Source organism: Harpegnathos saltator, unplaced genomic scaffold (assembly GCF_003227715.2).
Source record: "Harpegnathos saltator strain DR-91 unplaced genomic scaffold, Hsal_v8.6 scaffold426, whole genome shotgun sequence".
NCBI classification, from domain to species: domain Eukaryota; kingdom Metazoa; phylum Arthropoda; class Insecta; order Hymenoptera; family Formicidae; genus Harpegnathos; species Harpegnathos saltator.
The window spans coordinates 489,795-514,989 of NW_020230235.1; the positions used below are offsets into that span (position 1 = coordinate 489,795).

Consider the following 25,195-nt stretch of genomic DNA (forward strand, 5'->3'; position numbering starts at 1 on the left):
TCTATTAGTGCTGGCCGGTCCAAAACGAGACCGACCGGCACTAGGGAGGGGGAGGCATCCGCCCCGTTCCTACCTCCACCTCGATGTTAGAGGTGGGATACGGGGCAACAGGACCCGGCCCCAACCGGGACCCTGTTCTCCCCCGGTCCCTTGCGATTACTCACGGTGGGCCTGATCATCCGCACGACTGTCAAGTGGGGAGGCCGAAACCTCCCTCCGACAGCCACTGACGACCCCTCCTGTGTGCGAATGTCTACACCCGCCTCCGTCACCTCCCCGGCGGTATCTTCTTTCACGTCTGTGCGCTCTTTCGCTCCAGATGCCTCCGCCGTCTCGTTGACGGTATCCACAGCCTCTATTGGAGGACGGCTCTTTCGTCGTCGGCGCACAGTGGGGCGAATGTGTCATTTCTCGGTTATTTGCTTATAACTCCTACATTTTTCAATGGAATGACTTGAAATTTAACATAAGTAATGTGCAATTGATATATTTTTAGTGTATGAAATAAAAATCATCTATATTATGTGGCACAATAATGTCGCGATGTCAAATATATAGAAAAATGTGGCTGTCTTCAATAAGTCTATGTTCATATACGTTCATGCCTTTTACTGTTATCGATAAAAAGTATAGATAATTTTCTATAACAGTATGAAGTAAATTTCATAACGTCACGAGTAATATTGCATTAACAGCATGTTAATTTTGCAAAAATAAAGGTACTTAGTGCAATTTTTAATAATCAAATCTGCTCCAATTTCGATTTTTTCACAAAATGATCTCATTTTTTTACATGTTCTGGATCTTTCTAAACAGCATCGTCATAAAAGCATCATAAGATTTAAACTTTTTTTGAATGATAAAATCGATCTTTTCCGGAGTATTTCGTATTTTTTGAGTTGTGATTCTTTTACACCGTTCGGAGAAATCTGTGAAATGTTTAGATTTATTAAGAAGCACACGTGAAAAAGTAGGAATTAAAATTCGTTCGAAAAAGAAAATTCTATTATAATCAATGTAAAATTCAATGTGACCAATGTTTATTTATAATATCTTAAGCATTGCATAGAACGGCAAGTACTATTTAGGCAAAATATGAAAATAGAGTTATAAAAAGGCCTTTATTGAAAAGACGTATATGAAAATGAAGAAAGTTAAGTACAAAGAAATGAAATATACGAAGTAAATTACAAGACTTTCTTACTGAAAAAAAACAATACAAATCGACTAGGTTTATTCAAGAAGTTAGCCGTCGCTTATTATTTGTTAAAAAATTATTAGCAAAGCAAGTTTCGAAAATAGAATATCCTATCTTGTATACGATTCTTGCTAAACCTCTCTGTATGTATTATTTTTAATTTAATTTAATTTAACAAGACCAATATACAAGATGGAATGTTCTGTTAAATCTTTTATAATATGGATATGATAGCGACATTAGATATCTTATATTGGTATTATAATAAAATTTTTGTCATACCGTTCTTATAAAATAATGATATATACAATACTGTAAATGAAATAACGTCGATATTTAGTTCCTATTTGGAATATTGCTGAGAGAATGGTTCAGTGAAGGACTTTTGACCAAATCGAATGAACTTCGATTATACATTTTTCACAAAAAGGGGACGAAGGAGGATACATATGAAGCACATTAAGAAACTAGATACTTTGCTCTAACAAATGATGAAAATTTCATCTCATTCCATCCCATTCCAAAAACTTTTTGCATCTTTGAATATTGGAGTAAGAGTTTTTTTTTCTGTCGAATATGTCATATATTTAGGAAAATATTAAAGGAAAAACTCGTCACAAAGTCGAATTATGCATTTTTCATTTTTCGTCCAATATCCGATTTTTTATGCGTTCGCCCCACTGTGCGGCGCTTCCTGCACTGCTTCCGGCGACTGCCACTTCCAACTGTCGATCCGCAGGCTGAATCGGTTATGCGGTGGTCGGCGGAGCGTCCCGCCTCACTGCACATCGCGCAATGCGAGTGTTACGTCCTGGAGGAGGAACGCAACTTGACGCTTGCTTTCACAAGCTCCGACGTACTCGCAAGTCTACGGTGCAGATCAAGAATCGAAATGACCCCTTTATCTGGCGCAGACGTACGTCGGTGATCCTTTATTTAGGTCAAGGAACTGAATCCTTTTACCTGGGATAGTTGAGGGGAGAATTTTTTGTTGAGAATAATTAGTTGGAAAACGTGATTGGCTTATAATTACAAATAACCTGTTTTATTGATGATTAGACGGAAGTTCACTATGAAATAAAATTTGTAAGATTTTATAATGTGTACGTATACATATATGTATAAACAATCGCGGTTTGAGCAAAATTCCGTGTTCGTTATGTCCGACTGTGATCGAAAAGATTGAGCCACTGACACCGGATTTAACAATTAAGGAGAAATGCCAAGGGGGATAGAGAAAAGAAAGAAAAAGGAAAGGAAAAGAAAAGAGAGAGAAGAAAAGAAGAATAATGAAAAGAAAGGGATCACTCAGGTAAAAGAAAGTAAATATAAATAACTTACTGCTGGATTTATGCTATTTGTCGGAAATGAAGAGTGTAATTGCTGCGTGTCTGTGAGGATGGACCCAAGTTTTGCACCAAGAATAGGAAGCTGGTTTCCGTTGGATTGGTCACGATGGTCCAAAAATGTACGAGATCGTTGCACAGAATAATTAACGACTGGAGAAACACTGATCTGTCTAAGCCACTAGTAGGCTAGATTGTTAGGAGACCCTGAAGGGATGTTAAAGAGAAGCTTCTGTCCTAGCTGCGGGTCGGTCGAGAAGTGTCTTGGCCTTTTGGCTTTTCTCAAAACGTCAGCTCAGTTGAGAGTGGGGTTTTAGGGAATTGTTTCGGAAATCTAATTTTCATGCCCAAATATAGTCATAGGACTGTGCTTCGAATATTTTTTAGAGCTGTTAAGAATACGTTGCAGTGTCTTTAAGATAATGTTGCGCGAGTCTGTCTCGCTCGTACCAGGTCCGCGAAATGAACTGACACAGGATTAGAGAAAAAGAAGAACTACGTTTTACTTCCAATATGTACAGACTCACGAAAATCCTCTCGTCTTAACAATATTAAGAAGAAACGTCTAGGTCACATCTGCTCGCGGCGACGGCTCGTGACAGACTCTGCTGCTGTTGTTTTCAACAAACTCCCGTCGTTCAGACAAACATCCTTCGACTGTCAAAATCCATATGCCTAAGGCTCGCGGACAACGGACGCTTCCACACTCCTTGTGGCTTGTACACAACAATAATTTTGTAGGAGATAGGATGCTTATGGCAATAAGAGGATTTTGAGTCTTTTATTTAAAAAAAAAACGTAGCAGCAATCTTAAGAAAGAAATATCGATATTTCTAAGAAGGATGTCGCGATACAGTTATCGTTGACTAAGCGCGTGGGAAACAAGATTGGAGTTGGTTCAATATTGTTAACATTTCCGGAGTATCGAAACTTCCAGAGATCGCGTCGTGTGGTAACATGTCTGAGCGCATCCGGCCATATAATAAGTAATAATAAATTCAATTTCCCTTATTTATAAAAGAAGTCTAGAGTGCGCGGAGTCCGCAGGATGTAACACGAGCGAGGCCCGCAGCTTTGCGCGGTGTGCTCCTTCCGGCCACACCTGAAGCAGGCTGCTCTTGTCTATGGACAAGGAGCAATCCGCGCGTTTATGGCCGTATCCTCAGCACCTGTGGCACTGGAGTGGCCGAACCAGCATCTCCATGCGGACGACCGACCACCCTAGTGCCATTTCTCCTGTCTTGGTCGCCATCGCGGCGGCTAATGGAAGCCGTGCCGAAGCGGCTCCCCTTTCTCTTGTCCCCCATCTCAGGGGGCCCATTTGAATGACCTCCGCCGCACAAGATGCACATGTCGCGAGAGCCATCCGCAACTCCTCGGGGGAAACCGACTCGTCAAAATCGACGAGTCGGATCTCTCCCTTCTTTTCCGGACGGCTTATCGCCGTTTCTGGCAACGAGGCCCGAAGCCTCGCTGCTAGCTCATCCGCCTTTCCCCCTTGAGGCCCGGATCCCTGACTCGGACAAGGAGGGCACTATCAGTGGTCCTCCCAACTTCAACACCAGGGATCCGCAATTCCCCAACGAGGATTTCGTCCCTCGCCATTTGAGGGCATTTGCATAAAAGGCCCCCGGTCCTAATCTCATGGCTGCCATAGATGGTAGCCGTGGCCACTTCATCGTTACCCTCCTAGGGGAGGACTCACCCGGCAGTCGCGCAACACTCCGCATTGGACCGGGTCGGCACATCTCTTTTTTACCTACGATCGCCGGAGGACGCGCCGCAGCAACCGCCGCGGACGTGCCCTTGGTCGCCCTCATCCCATCGGGGGCCCTCCCGTTTCTTTTTTTCTTGCTCTTCTTTCTGGCCACGGTGGCCCACTGACCCTCCGGAGGAACCACCGCGCTCGCCCTCTCAATATTAGGAGGAGGGACTTCCCACACCCTCACGTATTTCTTCCGGGGTACCGGGACTAGAGTACAGAGGGCCGCCGCCCCACCTCCTTTCTGGCCTTTTCTGCCATCAGCTCCGCACGAAGGCGAGCCAAGCTCTCCTTCACGCGGAGGTGCTCCCTCTTTACTTCTCCGACCATTAGTCGGAGCCGCTTTGTCTCCTCTTCTTCTATCTGGAGGCACTCTTCCATGCGAAGGGCTCTCCCCTCCATACGGAGAAGAGCCGCTCCGACCTCCCTCGCCTTTTGCGTGCCTGACACCCCACGCCCTGAAGTGCCAGACACGTTCTACAAGATGCTCCATGTACTCCTGGGCTCCATTCAGATCAGTGACGAGTCTCCGCTTCTGCCGATCGCCCAGGCTTCTATTCCTCGTCCAGGTGTTCTTCATCCGGCCCAAGTGTTCCTGCCATTCGCGGAAGTGGGACTTCGCCTTCGGTTTTTCGGCGAGATCGGGTTCATTCGCCCGGTCCTCTCCCGGCAAGTTGGCCGGGAAACCTCGTCCCTTGGGTCCTCTCTTTCAGGGAGCACCTCTTTTTCTTCGTCGTTGTCGCCTAAGCCCTCTTCGAACATTTCCGCACCGTCGTCGTACTCTCCCTCCTCTTCCTCCTCCCCTTCCGAGGAGGAATTGGAGCCGACGGTTCCCTCCTCCATCTCCGCAACAAAGTCGTCGTAATAATTAGAATCCATAACTGGGTTTGAAACCCACCATCTCTCACGGCTCTGCCGCCCGGGCATGCTCACACCACGTGAAACAAGTGGTGTCCCCGGGTTCCCCCAGGAAGTTGGCATATATCTCGGGCCGGAGGAAAGTCATCCCCGGCACTGGGTTCCTGCCTCCACTAACGCCTCGACTCCTATTGCTGGAAGCCGGACCGCTTTCGAGGGTCTTAGGCCTCCAACAACCTGGGCATCGTGAGGGGCGCCGCCACGCGGAGGGCCTCGTAGAATAAGGTAAATCAACGGTGTCGCATTCCACCGAGGACCTCCCGTGGTGGGGGAGCTCCGGTGTACCAATGATCCACCTGGGCTGTACCTCCGGTCCAACCGGAAAGAGAGCCGAGTGGGGTGGATCACTGGCTAAGAGCAACCGGGTTTAAGGGTAAGGTGGGTTTTGAGGTGGGATTTCTTTGGGAAGGGGGGTGGCGTCAGGGGCCAGAGTGCCTCGTCATTCTGGTACGGGTGGCCAGGTGATCCCGGCGTAACCGAGCCTATTACATCGTAATACCTTAGATCATGTCTCTGTGGGACCGGGGGTCTTGCCTTAAAGGGTTAGACCACTGTGACGGGCGATTTTTCAAGGTAATTTTCAGGAATTAATTTCTAACAAAATATTTATGAAACACCAGTAATTTTTTTTTATTATCTTCTATACACATTGAAGAACGTGTCAAAATTTTGTTGTCCAAAAAAATATAAAACTCGTCGAGTAAAGCCGCTTCGTGCATCCCTATGATTTTCACGCATGGTCGGATGGTGTACGTGATTTCGCGTAAACCAGTCGTCTGAAACAAAAATACAAAATACCTCGTTATCTATATATGTATTGGCTTTCGGTTGACGGAGCATTTTATTTTTTTTCATTTTTGGCGACGAGAAAAAAATTCCTGAATTTTGACTGCAATTTTGGGCCCAAATTACATGTTATTATTATTAATAATTATTGAACAAAACATAATATTGACAAAATCGTCCGTCAACCGAAAGACACTAGTCCTTAGAATAAGTGTACCAAATTTCAAGTCGATTTGTTAATTATATCTCGAGATATCGTGTACACCGTTTTGAAAAACATAGTTTTGCGAGAAACGCGTTTAAAGTTTTGGTACTAGTTTTTTCAGTGAAAAAATGTATTTCAGCTTCTTACCCTTAATCTGCCATTCCTGCCTCATAAAGGGGACCTTCCTCTTCATAAAAATCTTCTTCAAGAGCCGATCTCATCGCTCTTCTTTCGATTCTTCCCTCTTTTGAGGCCTCGAATGATCGCGCGTCGGCAATTGAAATCCTGGTGTCATCCACCTCTGTGCACAATGCAACGGCATTTGGTCCAATTATTATATTCATAATGTGCATCATTTTTAGAAGACTCTCGAAACCTTCGTTGGAAATGCTCGCTGCCAAATATGATGCAATTTCTACCGTCTTTGCGCCACTGAACACTCGCTTTGGAGCAAACGACCATATGAGAGCGTTGAGACTTTCATTGTTATTTTGCGTAAACCCTCCTATGCACCGCTGTAGTAAATTTTCGCTGCTTAGCTCTTCGTAGATAGGAGTGATTGCGCTCAACACGTAATCGCTGAGAGCCGGTTTATGTGAATACTCGGCCAGTTTGCCCTGAGCCTTTGCTTTCTGCCAGGTACACCAGCTGTCATCCCCAGGCGGACAGCTATCATGCTGCGGATTTGTATCGGTCGACAATTTATGCTTCAACGTAGCCCAGATTGCCGTCTTCATGTCTTCTGCGGAATCTTTATTTCTTCGTATTGCGAGGCCGTAAAAAAGACTCAGCTCATCAATGAGCTTTGCTGTGAGCTTGCCTTTACCACTGAGGCCTTTCGTTTCTTTTTTCAATTTCCGAAGTCGGGCTCCCATTCTTTTTTGTACGTGACCAACGCATTTTTTTTTCAATACAGTGCAATCTTTACCATAAGGTCGAGATTCGAAAATGCCTTTAAAAGTTTTACTATCGCCGTCACCAATATATGAAGAATATCTAATGTTGTGTAATTCTTCTGATCTTGAGAACATTTCGACAGCCGCGTCCACCTCCATTTTTCCGGCACTTCCAATGTGATTTGCACTGCATTCGTCTGCATGGGATTCCATCCATACCTCGTATTCCATGGTGTTCATTTTCGGCTTCCAGTACTCGCACTGTTTACAATATGAACATTTCACAAGGAGATCGAGTACTTTTCCCGTATAATGGCCGATCAACGTTGTCACTCCTTGCAACGACGAAAATCCTCGCTTTCTCCACGTTCCATCGCCAGAAACTGTCAATCCTGTTGGTTCGGCTCTTTTTTCGGCATTTTTCGTCAACTCCTTCTCTTCAGCAGCAGCTTCCGAAAACAGTGAATTGGCCACGGATTTCGACGCACAAAGCACATTACTAATCACGTCATAATAAATTTGTTTGCTGAACATTTTCGGGAGGTCCATTATACCGCAAAACTTTCGAATGCCATTGTAACCGACACCAAGGATTCTCATCGCGAAAACAATACGCCTGTTAATTTCGTAAGCGTTTTTTATGAGCGGACAAGAGTTGATGTAGCGTGGTTCACAATTATTGCAATTGATGACTAACTTGAATCCAAGTCCACGAATACTTGATTCAGAAAAAGTCAGATTTCCGTCGCACTCTTTGCACTTCACCATTTCGCTCAGTGCTGAAAAGAAGGATAAAAATGTTATTAGATGATATCCGTGGGCAGCATTTACTGGCACTTCCACCGAGCCCGTTTTTAGTTTTTTCGCGGAAGCACTTGTCGATGCAGTTTCACTCTCGAACGAATGTCGATTCGGTGGCGCCGGTTTTTTTTTATTTCGTAAGGGTCGTCCGGGTATTTTACGCGCACCCTTTCTGTCACGCGATGATCGCCTCATTTTGAAAGAAATTAGCAATTTTTCAACCGTCGACGATACGTTTAGAGGCACGAGAAACAGCGAACTGATCACAGCTGTTCTAAATTTTGACCATAAAATTCTAATGACATCTGTTGGTGTATTAGAGAAGTTCAAAATTGAATGGTATGTCATTATGCTGAACCCGCCGAACAGGTAACGATTTATCGCAGGTACGCGTTTCGGAGCATTTCGGAACGCTTGAGTAATAGCTCGAAATTTTAATGAAAACGACTTCGGACGGGTATGAGACATTTTGTCCCTTATTCTAGAGGGTTCAAAGGATTTTTTAAGCCAATAAAAAAAATCGATTTTTTGAAAAGTTCACAGTGGTCTAACCCCTTAAATGGCCGGATCACGAGGTTGGGACCTCTATAAAAACCCCCTAATTTTAAGCTTCAGGTTCACGGTGATGGGATGAGTGCGTGACCTGTCTTAGTGGACCCTACCCGAGGGAAACTGGCGCACCTTCGGGGACACACAGCCTAGCCTGTCTATGGGGGCTCTGGACAGGTGGTCAACCCTATCCCACCGCTCTCGTTGGAACAGATATGGAGTATAAATTTAAAACAAAACTACGCCTTCGGGCATTTTTACCGAAAGGCACTTCGTCTTTGGGTGAATCGTCGGACACGGACACACTGCCTTCGGGTAGGCCGTCCGCCGGCATACCACCCACCGTGGGTGATTTTTTAGAGGCATAGGTGAACAAGTTTGCGAATCCCGGGGTGAAGGGCTTCCCTCTCCCCTCAGAGAGGGCTGGCGGACCTCCTGGGAAGGGGTTGCCCAATGAGGATTCTTCACCGTCTTCCCCGACAGACTGTCGAAAAAACCGCCCTGCTCTCCTGGAGACGGTTGAGTCAGCAGACCTCAGAAAGGAAGGATCGCTTAAAGAGGACTGTCAAACGTCCTCCCAGACCGGGAGTAAAATCCTGGTCAAAACGACGCGTGCACAAAGGCCAGGGTCTTTGTGTAGCAAGCAGAAGGTGCAGTCCAGTACGGCTCCGACCAACGGGAGGCCAGGGATGCGGACATGAGTGGCTCCGACCACGGGGAAGTCGAGGACGAGGACGTGAGCGGCTCCGACCACCGGGAAACCGGTAGTCATGAGCGATCTAATACTTTCTCAGGGTTCTAGGCTAGGTAGTGGTGCTCCTGCTGTGGCCCTTTGCGGGCCACAGCAGGAGCATCACTACCACCACCCAAGGCGGATATAAAAGACCGAGGAACGGAACTGTCCTCGGCGCGGTTAAGTTAGTCGCACGAAGGTTCAAAACCCTCAAGTGGACCTTCGTGGGACTCTTTAATCGTGCCGTGATGACCTCGGAGGCAGCTCTGACGATTCTTATTATGAGGTTAGGCTCCACCGAGGGGGAGCCGACGAGTGCGGTGAGGCGGAAGATGGGGGAGCTCAGGGAGCTGAGGGCGAAGAACGGGAGACGCAGGGAAGAACTCCTGGAGAATTTCCGGGCGAGGGAGGTCCCCGTCATGGCTCCCGCTCCCCCGTCTCTTGCCAAGTCATACGCGGAGGTGGCTGGAGAAAAGTCTTCTCCGTAAGTCAGAACTAGGACGATGAGGAAAAGGTCGAAGAGGAGGAGGATCATAGACTTCACCTCGTCGTAGAATAGAAAGGGTCCACCCAGCGACGTTCCGTCATATGACGATAACTTGCCGGAGGAAGCCCCCCTCTGGCATAAAGACCCCCTATCCAGAGGGTCTCAAAAAAGATGGATGACTCGCTGTCTGCCTTTGGGCTGGCCTCGCTAGAGGAGGCGAAGTATGGAAAGATTTCCAAGCAGATCAGCCGCATCCTCGACGCGAGGGAAAGGCTCAGAGGCGGCGGGGGGCTGGGAGTCATGGCTCCGTTCCCCGCATTACGAGCCTCTCCTCCCCCCACCCAGGTTCCTCTGTTAGAGAAACAGTGGGTGGCCGATAAGGGCGTGAAGAAGAGGAAAAAGGAGAAGAGGGGAGCAAGGGAAGCGACTGGACTTGCGGTACCGGCACCTGTTCCAAGTACTGCTCCAGTGCCAAGGAAGACGACGCCGTCGCAGCCTACCAGGGACCCTCCTACAGCCGCTCGGGCGCCGAGGAGGACGATACAGCCCAGAGATCCTCTTCCCGACCTGCCGCAGGCTACTCCGGCGGTGGTCCAAGGTGGCGGAGAGGAAGGAAAAGAGGAAGATGAAGGAAGAGGAAAGGAAGACGCCCCACCACCACCTCTAGCTCGGCCCGGGAAGGACAAGCCGAAGAAGAAGAAATGCAAACTGAAGCCGCCGAGGACAACGGCAGTTACAATGACTTGGCCCCCGACTCCTATGAGGAGTTCATGCGGGAGGCCAGGTGCCGGATCGTCCTGGAGGAGCTTGGCATCGCCAAGTACTTCAAGATGAGGCAAACGCTCACCGGGGCGATCCTTATCGAGATGGCTTCGACGCGGGAGTCAGAGCGGACCGCCTCCATCAGAGGCGTAGCGCCTCCACTAACTGGCCGAGAAGAAGGGCCTCGAGTATATAATCCGGAGACCGGAGAGAGCCGCCAGTTTGCGACTCTCCGACCTTGACAGGACCACCGGGGCCGAGAAACTCGCGGCCTCGCTGTCCCAGGCTGGGGGATGATCGCCCACGGAACTGGTGGGCGAGCTCAGTTTCTCCCAGCGTGGGATAGCAACCGTAGTTGTGCGGGGTTCGATTGCGGCGGCCTCTAGGATCGCCGCATCAAAACGGGTCCGGATCGGCTGGACCTGTGCCGGGGTGACGGTGCTGCCTGCCCGTGCTGCCATCTACTTCAGGTGTCTAGAGAGAGATCATGTGCGCGGGCAGTGCAACAGTGTCGTCGATCGCAGTGATCTTTGTTATTGCTGCGGTAACTCCGGCCACCACGCAAAAGGCTGTGGTTCGGCGGAGGCGAGACTGTGGGGTCTGCGCCGACGAGAGCCGGCCTACCAACTATAAGTTTGGAGGGCCGGCTTGTAGGCCACCCAATTCTTGTGGGAGGAAGGGGGAAGGGACACGGCAAGGGCCACAAGGGCGGGAAAGCGGAGGGCGTTCCTGACCCCTCTACCGCCTCTGTTAGCTCCAAAGGACGTCAGGACCAAAGGGGGGACAGGACAAGCCCTCCCCTCAACAAGGGACGCGAGGAGGGCGGCGAGTTCTTCCCCCACGCTAGCGGAGGACAGGACGCTGCCACAACCACTGCCGCAGCGGCCGACCCTACATCCCAAAATTCGGCGTATAGAGGAAGACACCCCGCGGGAGAAGGAAGTGGACCAAGGAGTGGAGACAGGGCGAGCTCCTCCCCCTAAGAGGAACGCTCCAACAGAAGGAGAAACGGCAACGACAGGAGAGGTAATTATGGAGGAAGGGGAGTGGATGGGGGATCGCGCCCCAATTCCAGCGAGGTACTCAGGGTAAAGTGGTGCTTTCCCCATCCATCCTGTTGTCAGCCCCATTATCCCCCTTGACGCGCCAGGAGGAAGCCAACACAGCAGCCATTGCCTCCTCGGAGTCAGATGCCTCTACGGCCATCTCTGTCCTTAAGGAGGTGGAGGATAACCGCCTGGATGGAGGCTTAGCCTTCACGCCCCTCTGGGTTTTCCAGGCTAACTTCGGTCACGGCAAGCGAGCTCAGAATCTGCTGATGCGTTTAGCGGAGCTCGGCGCCGGGCTGGGGTTGGTCGCCGAGCCGTACCGGATGCTGATGGGCAGTCCTGTCTGGTTCGGCAGCCCTGACGGCTCGTTCGCTGTGATGGCAAGATCGTCGACAGACCCCCCTGTGAATACAGTACAAGGGGGGAGGGCAGCTTCGTCACAGTAATCTGGAGGCCCATTACCTTGGTGGGGATGTACTTGCCCGGACCAACTCTAAATTGGGAGGCCTCTCCCGCATAATGGGAATCCTGGACGAGGTCGGGAAAGTGGTACGCAAGTGGCACCTCCGACTCGTTGTGATTGCCGAGGACTTCAACGCCCACGCCCTCGAGTGGGGGTGTAGTTCCCGGCAGTCGGATACCCGCGGCGAGACCATGTTGGACCGGGCAGCGGCGCTCGATCTTCACTTGGTGAACCGAGGAGGCGCCAGCACTTGCGTGCGACAGTGGGGAGAGTCGATCACTGATCTGACCTGGGCCTACCCTGCGGCCGTAAGGCTGTTCAACAGCTAGGTGACGGAGGCGGAGACGGAGACCCTCTCTGACCACAATTACGTGGTTTGGTCTCTCCACCTCCCCATCCCAACGCGGATGCTGGACCGCTGCCTGGATGGTGGGGGGGGCGACAGCCACCCACCAAAGGGAGATGGGCCCTCGGGAAAATGAACCCGGATAGGTTCAAGGCAGCCGTTCTTATGGCCACCGGGCATTTGGGTGAGCCAAGCGGGGAGTGACACCCCAGCCCCCAGGAAGGAGCTGAGGAGTTGGTGGATATCGCGACGTCGGCTTGCGACGTCGCGATGCCCAGGTCACACCCCCGTCGGCGCCGAGCTGCGTATTAGTGGACAGAGGACACCGCCGCTCTGGGGCGAGCCTCCGTCCACGCGAGACGCATATACACGCGAGCCCGACGCACCAAGAACGACATGGAGATCATGAAGACAAAAGAGGCTTTACCGTGAAGCACGGGAAGCCTTTAAAGCCACCATCTGTGAAGCGAAGGTCAGCGTCTGAACAAAGTTCGTGGACTTGCTGAATGAGGATTCGTGGGGGCGCCCCCGTCGACAGAGTCCCTCGACCCCTAGGTCCTAGGGAAGGGTGTTCGACGTGCTGTTCCCAAACATGGAGGCAAGCCCCCCGCAACCCCGTCCCAGAGCTAGGGGACGGGGACTGGACGAAGGACCTGGAGGTGGATCCGGGCGAGTTCGCCAGAGTCAGGAAGAAGCTCGGGCCAAAGGGAAAGCCCCAACAACATTCCTAGCCGTGCCTGGGTGCTGGCTCTCACGGATGAGAGTCTATCCCAGTCACTGAGGCACTTTTTATCAAATGCCTCAAGGAAGGCGTATTTTCTCCAAAGTGTAGAAGGGCGACTCTCGTCCTCCTCCCGAAGGAGGGCAAAGCGCCCGATGATCTTTCGGCCCACAGACCGATATGCCTGCTGGACGAGTCGAGCAAGATGCTCGAACGTATCATTGCCGACCGCCTCGTCCAGCACTTGCTTCTGGAGGGTCCGGACCCCCACGGCGACCAGTATGGGTTTCGAGCGGGCCAGTCCACCCTGGACATGATTCAACGCGTCAGGGAACTGGCCCACCACGCAGTGAAGGAGGGAAGTGAGGTGTTGTTGGCAGTGTCGCTGGACATCCGAATGTCTTCAACAACCTACCCTGGCCGGAGGTGGGTAGGGCCCTCGAGTATCACAGGGTGCCCGTCTACCTCCAGCGGATCCTGTCGGATTACTTCAGGGACAGGGACCTCTTCTTCATCTGGAAGGGTGGAGTCCCTGACCAAAGGGTCATATACTGTGGTGTCCCGCAGGGGTCCGTACTGGGCCCGCTACTGTGGGACATCACTACGATCGGGTGCTTCGCACTGCTTTCTCCCTGGCTGCCACGCCGTCTGCTATGCAGACGACACACTCGTAGTGGCCGGGGAACAAAGCTGAGGCGATGCATACCTTCGCGGCGAAACTGCGATGACTTGGTAGTGGGCGCCATCCAGCGCCTGGGATTAAAGGTGGCTCCCCGTAAGACTTAGGCCGTGTATTTTCACGACGGGAGTCGCGGGGCGTTGCCACAGTCCCAGGTGAGGGTGGGCGGAGTCCACGTCCACATCGGGCCGCAGATTGAATATCTCGGCTTGATTCTGGACGGCCGCTAGGACTTCGGACCACACTACCGGCGAATGGCCCTCCGGGTCCGCAAAATCGAGCTAGCACTCGCCGGCCTGATACGGAACCAGGGGGACCCGAGCTAGCACGCTCGCCGCCTATACATGGGAGTGGTCGTTTCAGTCGCCCTATACGAGGCACCCATATGGGTGCCCCGATTAATAGGCACCGACCGCTACAAGCGCCTGCTTCAGCAGGCGTTGCGGCCGGTGCTCATCAGAGCGATCCGAGCGTACAGGGCCATGTCCCACATGGCGGCGACAGCCCTGGCCGGCCTCCTCCCTGTGGAGCTCCTAGCGCGCGCACATCATCAGGTTCTCTGGCGGGTCAAGAAGCTCCGCGGAGAGAAAGAGGCGATAACGGTCAGGGAAGTGGCAGCCCTGAAGTCTCAGGCCAGGGACTGGGTGCTCAAGCAGTGGCAGCAGATGCTGCACGACCCTCGAGTGCCCAGTCTCCGCACGGCCGAGGACGACCGCCCTCGGCCTGGCGGACTTCGCAGACAGTAGGAGACGTGGACTCTCCTTCCAAATGGTGCGGGTGCTGACGGGGCACGGATGATTTGGCCGGAACTTGCATATAATCCGGAAGGAGTCCACGGAACGGTGCCACCATTATCCGGCGATAGAGGACACGGTGCAGCACATGCTGGAGACTTGTCCAGCGTGGGACCAGCAGCACCGTGTCCTTATCCCGGCAATCGGTTGATGGAATCCAGACCTCTCACTCCCGGCCCTTGTAAGGTCCATGGTTGGGAGTGAGCAGGTCTGGACGGTGGCAGTCTCCTTCGCGGAGGACGTAATGTCCAAGAAGGAGACCGTCGAACTGCAGGGTCATCCCCGCCGAATCCCACGGCGGAGGCGGCATCTATGGGGATCAGCAGCGACTCTGGGGGTATGTCAGGCGGGAATCAGCCTCTTCTTCCGAAAAGAAGGAAGTTACCCCCTCCCCCAGAGCTCACCTCCGTGCACTGCTCGAGGGGCATAGTCCCTCCGCACGTCAATAAGGGGTGGATAAGGGGAATGGATAACCCAATTGGGGCCGGGTCCCGCTCCCCGCCTTCCCCCCTCAAGTGGGGGAAGGGGCTAGGAGAGAGGGTGTCCCCTCTCTCCATGGTTGAGACCAGCAGGCCAACCCGACCGGGAAACTGGTCGGGGCGCCGCGCCCACTCCCAAAGGAAGGGCGCAGCACTAGGGTGATGGGCTCCCAGGGCCGGGGTGTCGGGGAGGAAATGCCGACGTAGTTACCCCTGCTCCCCCACTCCGGCCCGGCTGGTAGACTCCCCGGTGGGATTTTATTCGGTAAGAGTCCAACATTACTCCCGCCACTCCAAGGGGCGGGGTATCCGTGAGGACTTCCCCACCGTGATAAAAAAAAGGGTCATGCGAATTGGTCTGTACTTCTGGGGTTCCGGCGTGCGATTCCCGCTGCTGCTGTCGCTTCACTGCGATGTGTGTCCCGGCGGTGTCCTGGGCGAAGTGCCGCGTTATACCCTGGACGATGGTATCGTCTAAGTTGCGACGTGTGCTACTCGACATCCTCACAGGGGTAACTCCCTTAACCTTGAAGGGGTCTATCGACGCTCAATACGCGGATCTCCGATGGCCCGATAGTGCGATAGTGGGCACGTGAGTGGGACGTCTGAGAGGTAGATCGCCAGAAGTCGCCACGGGCGGAGTGTGGTCTCACTCCGCGGCTCCGGGTAGTCCTCTCCGGGGCTGGCCGAAGTTTCTACAGCGAAATCTGCTGGTTCGTTTGCGGCTGCTGCTGGTGCATTTGCTGCTGCTGCTGCTGGTGCGCTTACTGCTGTCGGTGCGATGGCTGCTGCTGCGGCTCGTGTGCTCGCTGCTGTTGGCGTACCGGCTGCTGTTGCTGTTCGTGCGCTGACTGCCGTCTCTACCCTGGCGGTCGGTCGCTGCTATGGCAGTTACTTGGACGATCGTAGTGGTGGCCCCGCTGTCTCCTCTGTTGGTCGGCGTGGTCCTGGCAGTGGAGGGGCCGCGGTGGCTGTCCTGAGTGACCCTACGGCAGGCTTGCGAAGAGGAGTAGCTAGCGGCAAGGGCCAGGTACGCTTTCGTAGCATGAAGTTTTTTCCGAAAATGCTTAGTCTTCCAAGGAAGGCTAGGTTATATGCTTCATACGAAAAACTCCGACGTGTTTCTTGAGTATGGTAACTCTCGAAACGTCGGAGAATGAGTCGTAATCCTGTTCGTCATCGTGCTCCTTATATCCAGTTCCTTGCGATTTTTCGTAATCGCGAAGCGTGTCCTTGCCAGACACCTATTGCTCAGATTAGGCGACACGCGAGCTAATCACGCGCAATGTACAAGAGGCGGTAGTCTCGCGTGCCGCGACGCTTGCTATCACGCGCGCCTGACATGCGTACCTCTAGGGTCGCAGCGCGCGTGGTCGCGTCTTGCGATTCAGGGCCGCGTGTCGATGTATCGCCACATATATCAAGTAAAACAGTTTTTAGCACCAATTTAGAAAAAGTATAGGATACATAATAAAGTAATAGGTGATGAATGTTTGGCTTTATTACAAATTACAAATTTACATTTTTCGCTATTAGCTCCAAGTAATAAAATATCATCAAGAATATCATCTGTTAAATTATAGCGTAAATTCGACAATATGTACTTCAGAGAAGAGAATAATCTCTCAACACTGACCTGTGTCGGAGGAACAGCTAGAACAATCTCGGCTAGTGAATACAACTCCAATATATTATTTTTATTTTTATCCCAAAATTGTAAAACATTTTCTTTGGAATCCAAATGAAAATATTCTAATTTCTTCAGCGAATTTATAATGTCTAAAGTACAAGTAGAGGTATTATCAAAGCGATTTTTATCTAACTCCGTTAACATCATTTCTACATCGTCTGCCTAATCATCTTCATATGCAATTAAAGTACTTGGTGCACAGTTATTATTATTATGCAGCATCTAATGTTTCTTCTGCATTATTTGCTTTGTCAAATATGTATCAGATAGTTATTGGTTTGTATTCTTTGTTTTTGCGTTTATGCGTTTTGCGTTAATACGATATTAAATCGCACGTCTAGAAACATTCCTGCTAAGAAGACATTCTTATTAAATAAATTTTTTTCTCGAGCTACTATTGTCTCAACAAGCCTGCATGCCAATGACGTTTTGTTCTTAGCAGTTTCTAATTTTCATTGAGACCATGTTCGATAAAAATCTTCAATCACAAATTGTTTTTCTGTAGCCTTTTAGTAGCAATACGTGCTGGGATTAAAAAATGCACTAGTTCTTTAACTTGTAACCATGTCTGTGGATGTAAATGTAAATCTTTTTTTGTGCCACTGTAGCATTCTTTTAACTCAAGAAGACGTTGCAACATATCCAACGTTGAATGCCAACATGTTGGGCAATCTATAATAGGTTTTTTCTTCTGCATAGCCTTTTAAATATACTTTCCATTCCTGTAGCGGGATTCTGTAACTCGTTATGCCGTCGTTATGTGCTCATAACGACAATTGTCGGTTCGTTATATAACGTTACAACACTATAACGTCAAATGCAATTCTGTACGCGAATGGTAACGACTATTGTCGCTATTCATAACGAAAATCGTCGGTATGATGTCGTTATATGTCGCTATCATAACGCATGGTTCGATACCCCTCGGTACGTGTAACGATCACATAACGACAATAGTGGTCTGTTCATTTTAACTGTACTGCTGATCTGGTGTAATAAGTTAGAGTGAGACAAGTACATTTTCCTCACTCTAACTTATTGCACCAATTCAGCAGCTAAAAAGAACAAACCATAAGTTAAAGGTTAAAAATGTTTAGAAGCGTCTGAAGTGTCGAAGTGATGAGTGTGTTCATTTAAGAAGGTCTTCACATGTATACATCGTAAACATATATTAAAAGAAAAATTAACACTTAAGGAATTCGGTGAGTAAAAATTGACGTTGTTTATAATAATTGATTTTCAGAAAGTAATGTATATTTACATCTTAATTTTTATATAATGTTTTGAACGTTGTATTAAGTTAATATGAATTTGCTCTTCTCCTTTCGATTTTTTTATTTATATACTCGTAAGAATTTTTATTTCCATAAAATCGACATATTTGGCATTTAAGCTTATGTATATTAAAAGTTGATTTATTTGAAGAGGACATGGCCCTTGAGTATTTGGCGTGGGAATTAGGATTAGTGGTTGAAAGAGTGCGTCGAACGGCGTGTGGCAAGAAGGCAGCTGAGAGATGCTCAAAACCCTTTTCACATCCCACGAGATGAATTCATTGACTATTTTCGCCTTACTCCTGAACTGGTAATCGACATTGCAACTGCATTAAGGGTTGATTTACAGAATGAACGACTTACTGGCTTAGTGCCAGAAATAAAGGTAACATTGGAACAAAACTATAATAATTTATAATATTTAATTTATAATATTGAAACATAATCTTGAAACATTAAATACAGGTGTTGATAGCCATACAATTTTATGCGCAAGGCAGCTATCAAAGAAGCGTTGGCAATCAATTCCAATGGATTGTTAGCCAATCAACAACAAGCCGTTGCCTCCATGCCGTAACTGAAGCGATTAATCGGCGCTTGCTGCGTAGATGGGTAAAATTCCCGATGACCGAAGAAGATCGACAGCAAGCGCGTGCAAAATTCTCCGCTGCTATTTACCCATTCGAAGGTGCTATCGCTGCTATAGACTGTACTTTTATTCATATTATAGCCCCTCATGAAAATGAAGAGGCGTTCATTAATCATCACGGTCACCATTCTTTGAATGTGCAAGCGGTAAGTTTAATCACTTAGGAAGTACATAAATTGGTTTTCCTGCAAAACTTTTGTCTAATTGTAGCATTATTTAATTATACTTTCAGATTGTTGATCCAGATGAAGCTGCTTAACATCAATCCACGATATCCAGGTGCACGAAACGACTCATACATCTGGAGTACATCACCAATTCGTCGAGCAATGGAATTTCATTATAATCGAGGAGAACGGAAAACTTGGCTGATCGGTGAGTGAACCTTTAGTCCTTATGAACCTTCAGTCCTTATGAAAATATGGACTTCGAAGAACTTTGCAAAAGAAAATAAAAAACTGTAATAAGATCTTGTATATTTTTATAAATACTGAATATTCTGTGTGACAGCCGTGTGCTCACATCGACGCCTTGTTCGACCGTCACACGTCGGTCGTATAATACTAAATAACGTTTGGTACACAAGAAAGAAAAACAAGATTTTTTCATTGTTTTTGAATAATTAAGATTTCATGTAATTTTAACCTTTTATTTATTTCCCGAAATATTCAGTAACAACATATTCGTAACAATATTAATATTTTTCATTAGGCGATGCTGGATACCCTTTGGAACCGTGGCTCATGACACCATTGGTCGATTTTCCTGAAAATACCCGACAATTTCATTATACGCAACAGCTCTGTAAGGCAAGAAACGTTGTTGAACGTTTTTTTGGTGTCTTCAAATCTGTATGGAGATGTCTTTCCTATCAGCGTGTGCTGATGTATAGGCCAGCATTTGCTGCAAAAATAGTTAATGCATGTGCAGTACTGCATAATATAAGAATTCAACACCGTTTGCCTGTTGAAGAATTGGAAGCACCAATAGCTGCTGATAATGGTGAATATGAAAATGCTGGGCTCATTGATAACGAAGATCTACATCAAAGAGGACCGCGCGCTTTAGCTCAAAGAATACAACGCCAAATTATGAGAAAAAGATTTCCTAATTATCGAGATGCACAAGATGAAGAGCGTGCTGAAAATGATTAAATGTTTTTTTTACTTATCCCCTATTGTTTGACGCTTTAAATGAGAATATTGATTCCGAATGGCTTTCGAAGCCATAAACATTTTGTGACTCAGAATAAATGTTTCATCGTCTGAATTCAATTACAAATATTTATATAAATATGTGTGCGTAAAGGATAACAATTTTAACGAAAAAAAGAACATGTATATTAAAGTTAAAAAAAATGAATTATATTAAAATTTTACATTATCTTATATAATGTTTTTTATAAAATAGTTTTATATAATATTAAATATATTAAAGCTTTATTTTCATATTAAAATTTTATATTATTGAAATAAACATCTTTCTGCAAACAGTATAAAAACTTTATTGTCCTTAAACTAAAACCCTTATTGTCTATAAACTATAAATGTAATAAAGAAAAAATAATAGTAAATTAAAAGAAAAGAATAAAATACTGATCAAAATACGGACTAGTTATGTGAAAGATTTTTTTTTTTAATACTTCAACACAATCTTTGATTATTATTAATAATTCGGAATATGTTGTCTCTCTACTTCTTTCTGCTTCTATAAAGGCACGTAGACATTCATTTCGCTCTTTTTCATTATCCGCAATTTGTTGCATTGCCTTTGCAAACATCTGTAAAAATAAACATAAAAAAAAGTACGTTTAAAGCATTGAGTTAATAACACGTTTCTTCCAAAGAAATTATATTCTGAGAATGACAGATAGATCTTACCTCCATACATGAAATTTGGCGTTCGGCTAGGATCGCAAAATCTTCTCTGGCATTGTGCAGTTGTATACCCAACCGTTCACTGTCTTACAAAGAAAGAAAATATTACGTATATAAACTGAGCTGTTATAAAAAAATAGGTATATATCAATAGCAATACTTACTCCTTGTAATTTGTGGTCTTTTTCGCTTCTTGCTCGAACTTTGCGTTACAGTTGTGAGCCGTTGTGGATCATCAATTTGAATAGCGGATGGTGGTTCTGTTATTTCACGATGACATTCTGCAGTCTCCACATTTTGAATTTGTGAGTGTGTTTGAATATTATTGAAAGATGACCCTTCTTCAATAACATTTCCCATATCATGTAGCACTTCATAATCTGAAATAAAAAAGTGTAAGGAGTGCTGCATTTATACATTTTCAGAGCAATATTGATTAACACATTCATATAATTTATCGAGACATTTACAATGTATTCAGAAAAAATCCTACCTGTATAATTACCTGTATAATTACCTACCATTACCTACCTGTATAATTACCTACCATTACCTGTATAATTAACGTCATGTTCTATAATCTCGTTATTTCTTAATGTTAATGACTCTGGAATATCATTTAAAATTCTTTCGTCCCCTGCAGTAAGCAAATGCATTGCTTCTCCCTGAAATAAACATTTAAAAAGCAAATACTGTTTAATAAACATGTACTCAATATTATTTTTATGTGCATCACAAACAAAAAAGATTTCAAATTTTTAAGTATGATGAAATAAGAAGTTTCTAAATATATTTTAATAAAAATGTTCTATATTAGATATATCAGGTGTAGTAAAAAGAAATCCATTATTTTTCCAATAGATGGCTTTAGTTATCTGTATTTCGCGTTATATAAGTCCGATCGGGTTCTACTAGATGGCGTTAGAAAGATGAGATTTCGTACTAAAAAGACTTTTCTGACAGTTTTGTGACTAGTTGACACAGTTTTGTTTGAGCGCGCGTCGAAGATGGACACTAGCAAAGAGAAAATACGCTATATTTTACAGTTTTTCTTCGATAAAGGCGAAAACGCAAGCCAGGCGGCTGAAAATGTGAATAGTGTTTATGGTCCTGATACTGTAACAACCAATCAGGCGCAATTTTGGTTTCGTCGATTCCGTTCCGGTAATTTCGATGTCAAAGATGCACCACGCACTGGAAGGTCAATTGTCGAAAATATCGATAAAATCATGGACATTGTCGAGTCCGACCGTTATGTAAGCACTGTTTCGATTGCCCAAGAGCTAAAGATTGCACAAAAAACCGTTTGGAACCATTTGAATAAGGCTGGATACAAAAAGAAGCTCGATGTATGGGTACCACACGAGTTAACGAAAATAAACCTCATGGACCGAATTTCCATCTGCGAATCGCTGCTGAATCGCAACAAAATCGACCCATTTCTGAAGCGGTTGGTCACTGGTGATGAAAAGTGGATCACTTACGACAACGTCAAGCGAAAACGGTCGTGGTCGAATCGCGGTGAGCCGGCGGAAACGGTGGCCAAGCCAGGATTGACGGCCAGGAAGGTTTTGCTGTATATTTGGTGGGATTGGCAGGGAATTATCTACTATGAGCTGCTCTCCTACGACAAAACTCTTAACTCGGAACTGTACTGTCAACAATTGGACCGTCTGAAGGAAGCAATCGCCCAGAAGCGGCCAGCTTTGGCCAATAGGAGAGGAATTGTGTTCCATCAGGACAACGCCAGGCCACACACATCGATAGTGACTCACCAGAAGCTCCGGGAGCTTGGTTGGGAGGTTCTTATGCATCTACCTTATAGTCCGGACCTGGCACCAAGTGATTACCATCTGTTTCTGTCCATGGCGAACAATTTTACTGGTGAAAAATTCGATTCAAGAGAGGCTTGCGAAAATCGACTGTCTCAATTTTTTGCCAATAGGGACGAGGGCTTCTATGAGAGAGGCATAATGAAATTACCTTCCAAATGGCAACAAGTTATCGAACAAAACGGCGCATATTTGACCTAAATCGGATCATTCTAACTATGGTAATTAAAGCCTTCAATTTCATGCAAAAATAATGGATTTCTTTTTACTACACCTAATATTTTATATTAGAAAAATGATTACAGTTATATTTAAAACTTTTTCACTACCTGTTCCTCTGGAAATGAATCAGGACATTGTACACCTTCCACATAATTTAGTCCTATAAGGCCTAAAATCTTTTTTTCTCGATCCGTCAGTGTGATAGGAGGACCACCAATGTTCCCTGTTGTAACTTTATTAGCACGGATTTTAGCAACTTTTTGGGAAACTGCTGTTTTATTATCTCGCCATGTCTAAAGCATGTATTACGAAAATATATCCAACGTAGTTACATCCCAGCAAACACAATATTAGATGTAACGTATAATACATGTTGGTTGTAATTTCCTGCTCAACAATATAACTGTTACATAACATATATGTCATATAACAATTATATTGTTGATTAGGAAATTACAACTAACATGTACGTTACATCTAACATTGTGTTTGCTGGCATGTTACACATAATATTTTAAATATTATTGACTTACCGATTTCCATGACTTTATATCTTTTGACTTCCCATTTCTTCCCATAGTATTTAAGTGAGCGACTAATTGCTCCCATGACCCTCTTAAATCTGCGTTCCCGTGTAGAGTTTGGAATTTGCATGTTGCTACATGTGGATGCTGTACAAAATAGTCCACCATATAATCTATTTGTGCTGACGTTGCTTTCGCCTGCCTCTTCTTAATCCCTGTTCCATTTTGTCTGAAAAAAAAATTATTAGCATACGTGTAATAGATTATACCTGAAATTGATTTATTTTATTAAAATTTTGCATACTTACTGCGATATAGAAGTCATTGCGCTTAAGTTATTACAATAAGATATATCACTTATATATAAACTTATATATAAACTTATATTTGTCTCACTGTAACTTATAGTATCGATTCAGTAGTGCAGCGAAAACGAACAGACTCATTAAAATGCTGCTGTCATGAAATAATATTTTTAAATTAATTTATAATTAATTTATGTAAAATTATATTTATAAAAAAATAAATACACAATTTAATAAGGAGATTTGTGGTAGTTACAACAAAGTACAAGAGACTTAGATAATCTAACAATTGGTTTCATCCAAGATTCTTGTCTTTTGTACAATTAACAATAAAATATTTTCATAACTCTCTTGCACTTTTATACTTTGCTGTAGTTATCTCTAACCTTCTTGCTACTTGTTTTATTAAAAAAGGAAAGGAAGGTTTTATTAAAAAAGGAAAAATCAAATAACAGTCAAACAAAACTTCTTTTGTTAATAACTTTTTAATAAATAATAAGTGACAGCTAAGATCTTTCGAGTATTGTTCAAGACAATAACCTTATCAAATTCAAATTACCTGGCCAATGATTTTTTCTACGTCAATCAAAATTGCTGCTCTGGTTATTAGAATCTTTTTGCCTCAAACTCAGATTCAAACAAGGTTAAAAGATCACCTTCACGTACCGGACCTTTCATGTTTTTGATAATTTGTCGATTTTATTTGCCGGAACTCTATTTTTCACTCGTCTGAATTGTCCTTGTGAGTCTGTGCGGCCCAGGATTCATAATAAAGTTTCAAATCAACTGACTTATCCATACCTTTCCACGTGAAATACCAACCTACGTAATTTTCCCCCAAAACTTGACATGTATACGTCCATTTCTCCTCTTTTCTTCCACGCATAACGACAACATTAAAATAACGACGTTTCGTTACCACATTCTGTAACGTCAGAGTGTCGCTATCTCTGAGTTAGAGAATCGCGTAGTTGGTATCAATATCTCGTTACACACGACGAAAGTCGGTATTGTTACCGTAACGTCATTATCGTTATAATTATAACGAGTTACAGAATCCCGCTACTGTAGCGGGATTCTGTAACTCGTTTGCCGTCGTTATGTGCCATACGACAATTTCGGTTCGTTATAGAACGTTACAACACCTTAACTCCAAATGAATTCTGTACCGCGAATTGATAACGACATATTGTCCGCTATTTCATAACGAAATCGTCGGTATTGATGTCGTTATATGTCGCTTATCATAACGCATGTCATACCCCTCGGTACGCGTAACGATCAATAAACGACAGTAGTTGGTCTGTTCATTTTTAACTGTACTGCTGATTCTGGTGTAATAGTTTTAGAGTGAGACAAGTACATTTTCCTCACTCTAACTTATTGCACCAATTCAGCAGCTAAAAAGAACAAACCATAAGTTAAAGGTTAAAATGTTTAGAAGCGTCTGAAGTGTCGAAGTGATGAGTGTGTTCATTTAAGAGGTTTCACATGATACATCGTAAACATATATTAAAGAAAAATTACACTAAGGAAAACTCGGTGAGTAAAAATTGACGTGGTTTATAATAATTTGATTTTTCAGAAAGTAATGATATTTACTCTTATTCTTATTATTAATGTTTTGAAACGTTGTATTAAGTTAATATTTGAATTTTGCTTTTCTTCTCCTTTCGATGTTTTTTATTTATTTTATTTACTCGTAAGAATTTTTTATTTCCATAAAATCGGGGACATTATTTTTGGGCATTTTGTAAAGGCTTATTGATTATAAATTTTAAAAAAAGGGTTTGGAATTTTTATTTTTTGAAAAAGGGGAAAGGACATTTTTGGCCCTTGAGTATTTAT

At 45.6% G+C, this 25,195-nt stretch overlaps 3 protein-coding genes across 5 annotated transcripts; 1 reads left to right on the plus strand and 2 right to left on the minus strand.

The window, feature by feature from the left end:
- Positions 1–6,364: 6,364 nt before the first annotated feature.
- Positions 6,365–7,508, minus strand: LOC112589199 (uncharacterized). The gene has a single exon (XM_025301518.1). It carries the CDS (start codon positions 7,349–7,351, stop codon positions 6,365–6,367), a length of 987 nt encoding a protein of 328 aa, XP_025157303.1. The 5' UTR covers positions 7,352–7,508.
- Positions 7,509–17,713: 10,205 nt separating this feature from the next.
- Positions 17,714–19,895, plus strand: LOC112589201 (putative nuclease HARBI1). Of its 2 annotated transcripts, none has more exons than XM_025301524.1 (5): positions 17,714–17,866; positions 18,090–18,323; positions 18,404–18,733; positions 18,820–18,962; positions 19,299–19,895. In XM_025301524.1, the coding sequence occupies exons 3-5, from the start codon at positions 18,723–18,725 to the stop codon at positions 19,739–19,741; spliced, it is 597 nt and encodes a 198-aa protein (XP_025157309.1). In that variant the 5' UTR covers positions 17,714–17,866; positions 18,090–18,323; positions 18,404–18,722; the 3' UTR covers positions 19,742–19,895. The 2 variants fall into 2 exon arrangements, with proteins under 2 accessions (XP_025157309.1, XP_025157310.1); XM_025301525.1 differs by having other exon boundaries at positions 17,762–17,866; positions 18,090–18,248.
- Positions 19,896–20,154: 259 nt separating this feature from the next.
- Positions 20,155–23,477, minus strand: LOC112588054 (uncharacterized). 2 transcript variants are annotated; one of them, XM_025301528.1, is made up of 7 exons: positions 23,351–23,475; positions 23,052–23,271; positions 22,626–22,811; positions 21,018–21,129; positions 20,629–20,844; positions 20,468–20,550; positions 20,155–20,367 (listed from the first exon to the last, which is right to left on the minus strand). In XM_025301528.1, the coding sequence occupies exons 1-7, from the start codon at positions 23,365–23,367 to the stop codon at positions 20,161–20,163; spliced, it is 1,041 nt and encodes a 346-aa protein (XP_025157313.1). In that variant the 5' UTR covers positions 23,368–23,475; the 3' UTR covers positions 20,155–20,160. The 2 variants fall into 2 exon arrangements, with proteins under 2 accessions (XP_025157313.1, XP_025157314.1); XM_025301529.1 differs by having other exon boundaries at positions 20,332–20,367; positions 20,468–20,546; positions 23,351–23,477.
- Positions 23,478–25,195: the final 1,718 nt, after the last annotated feature.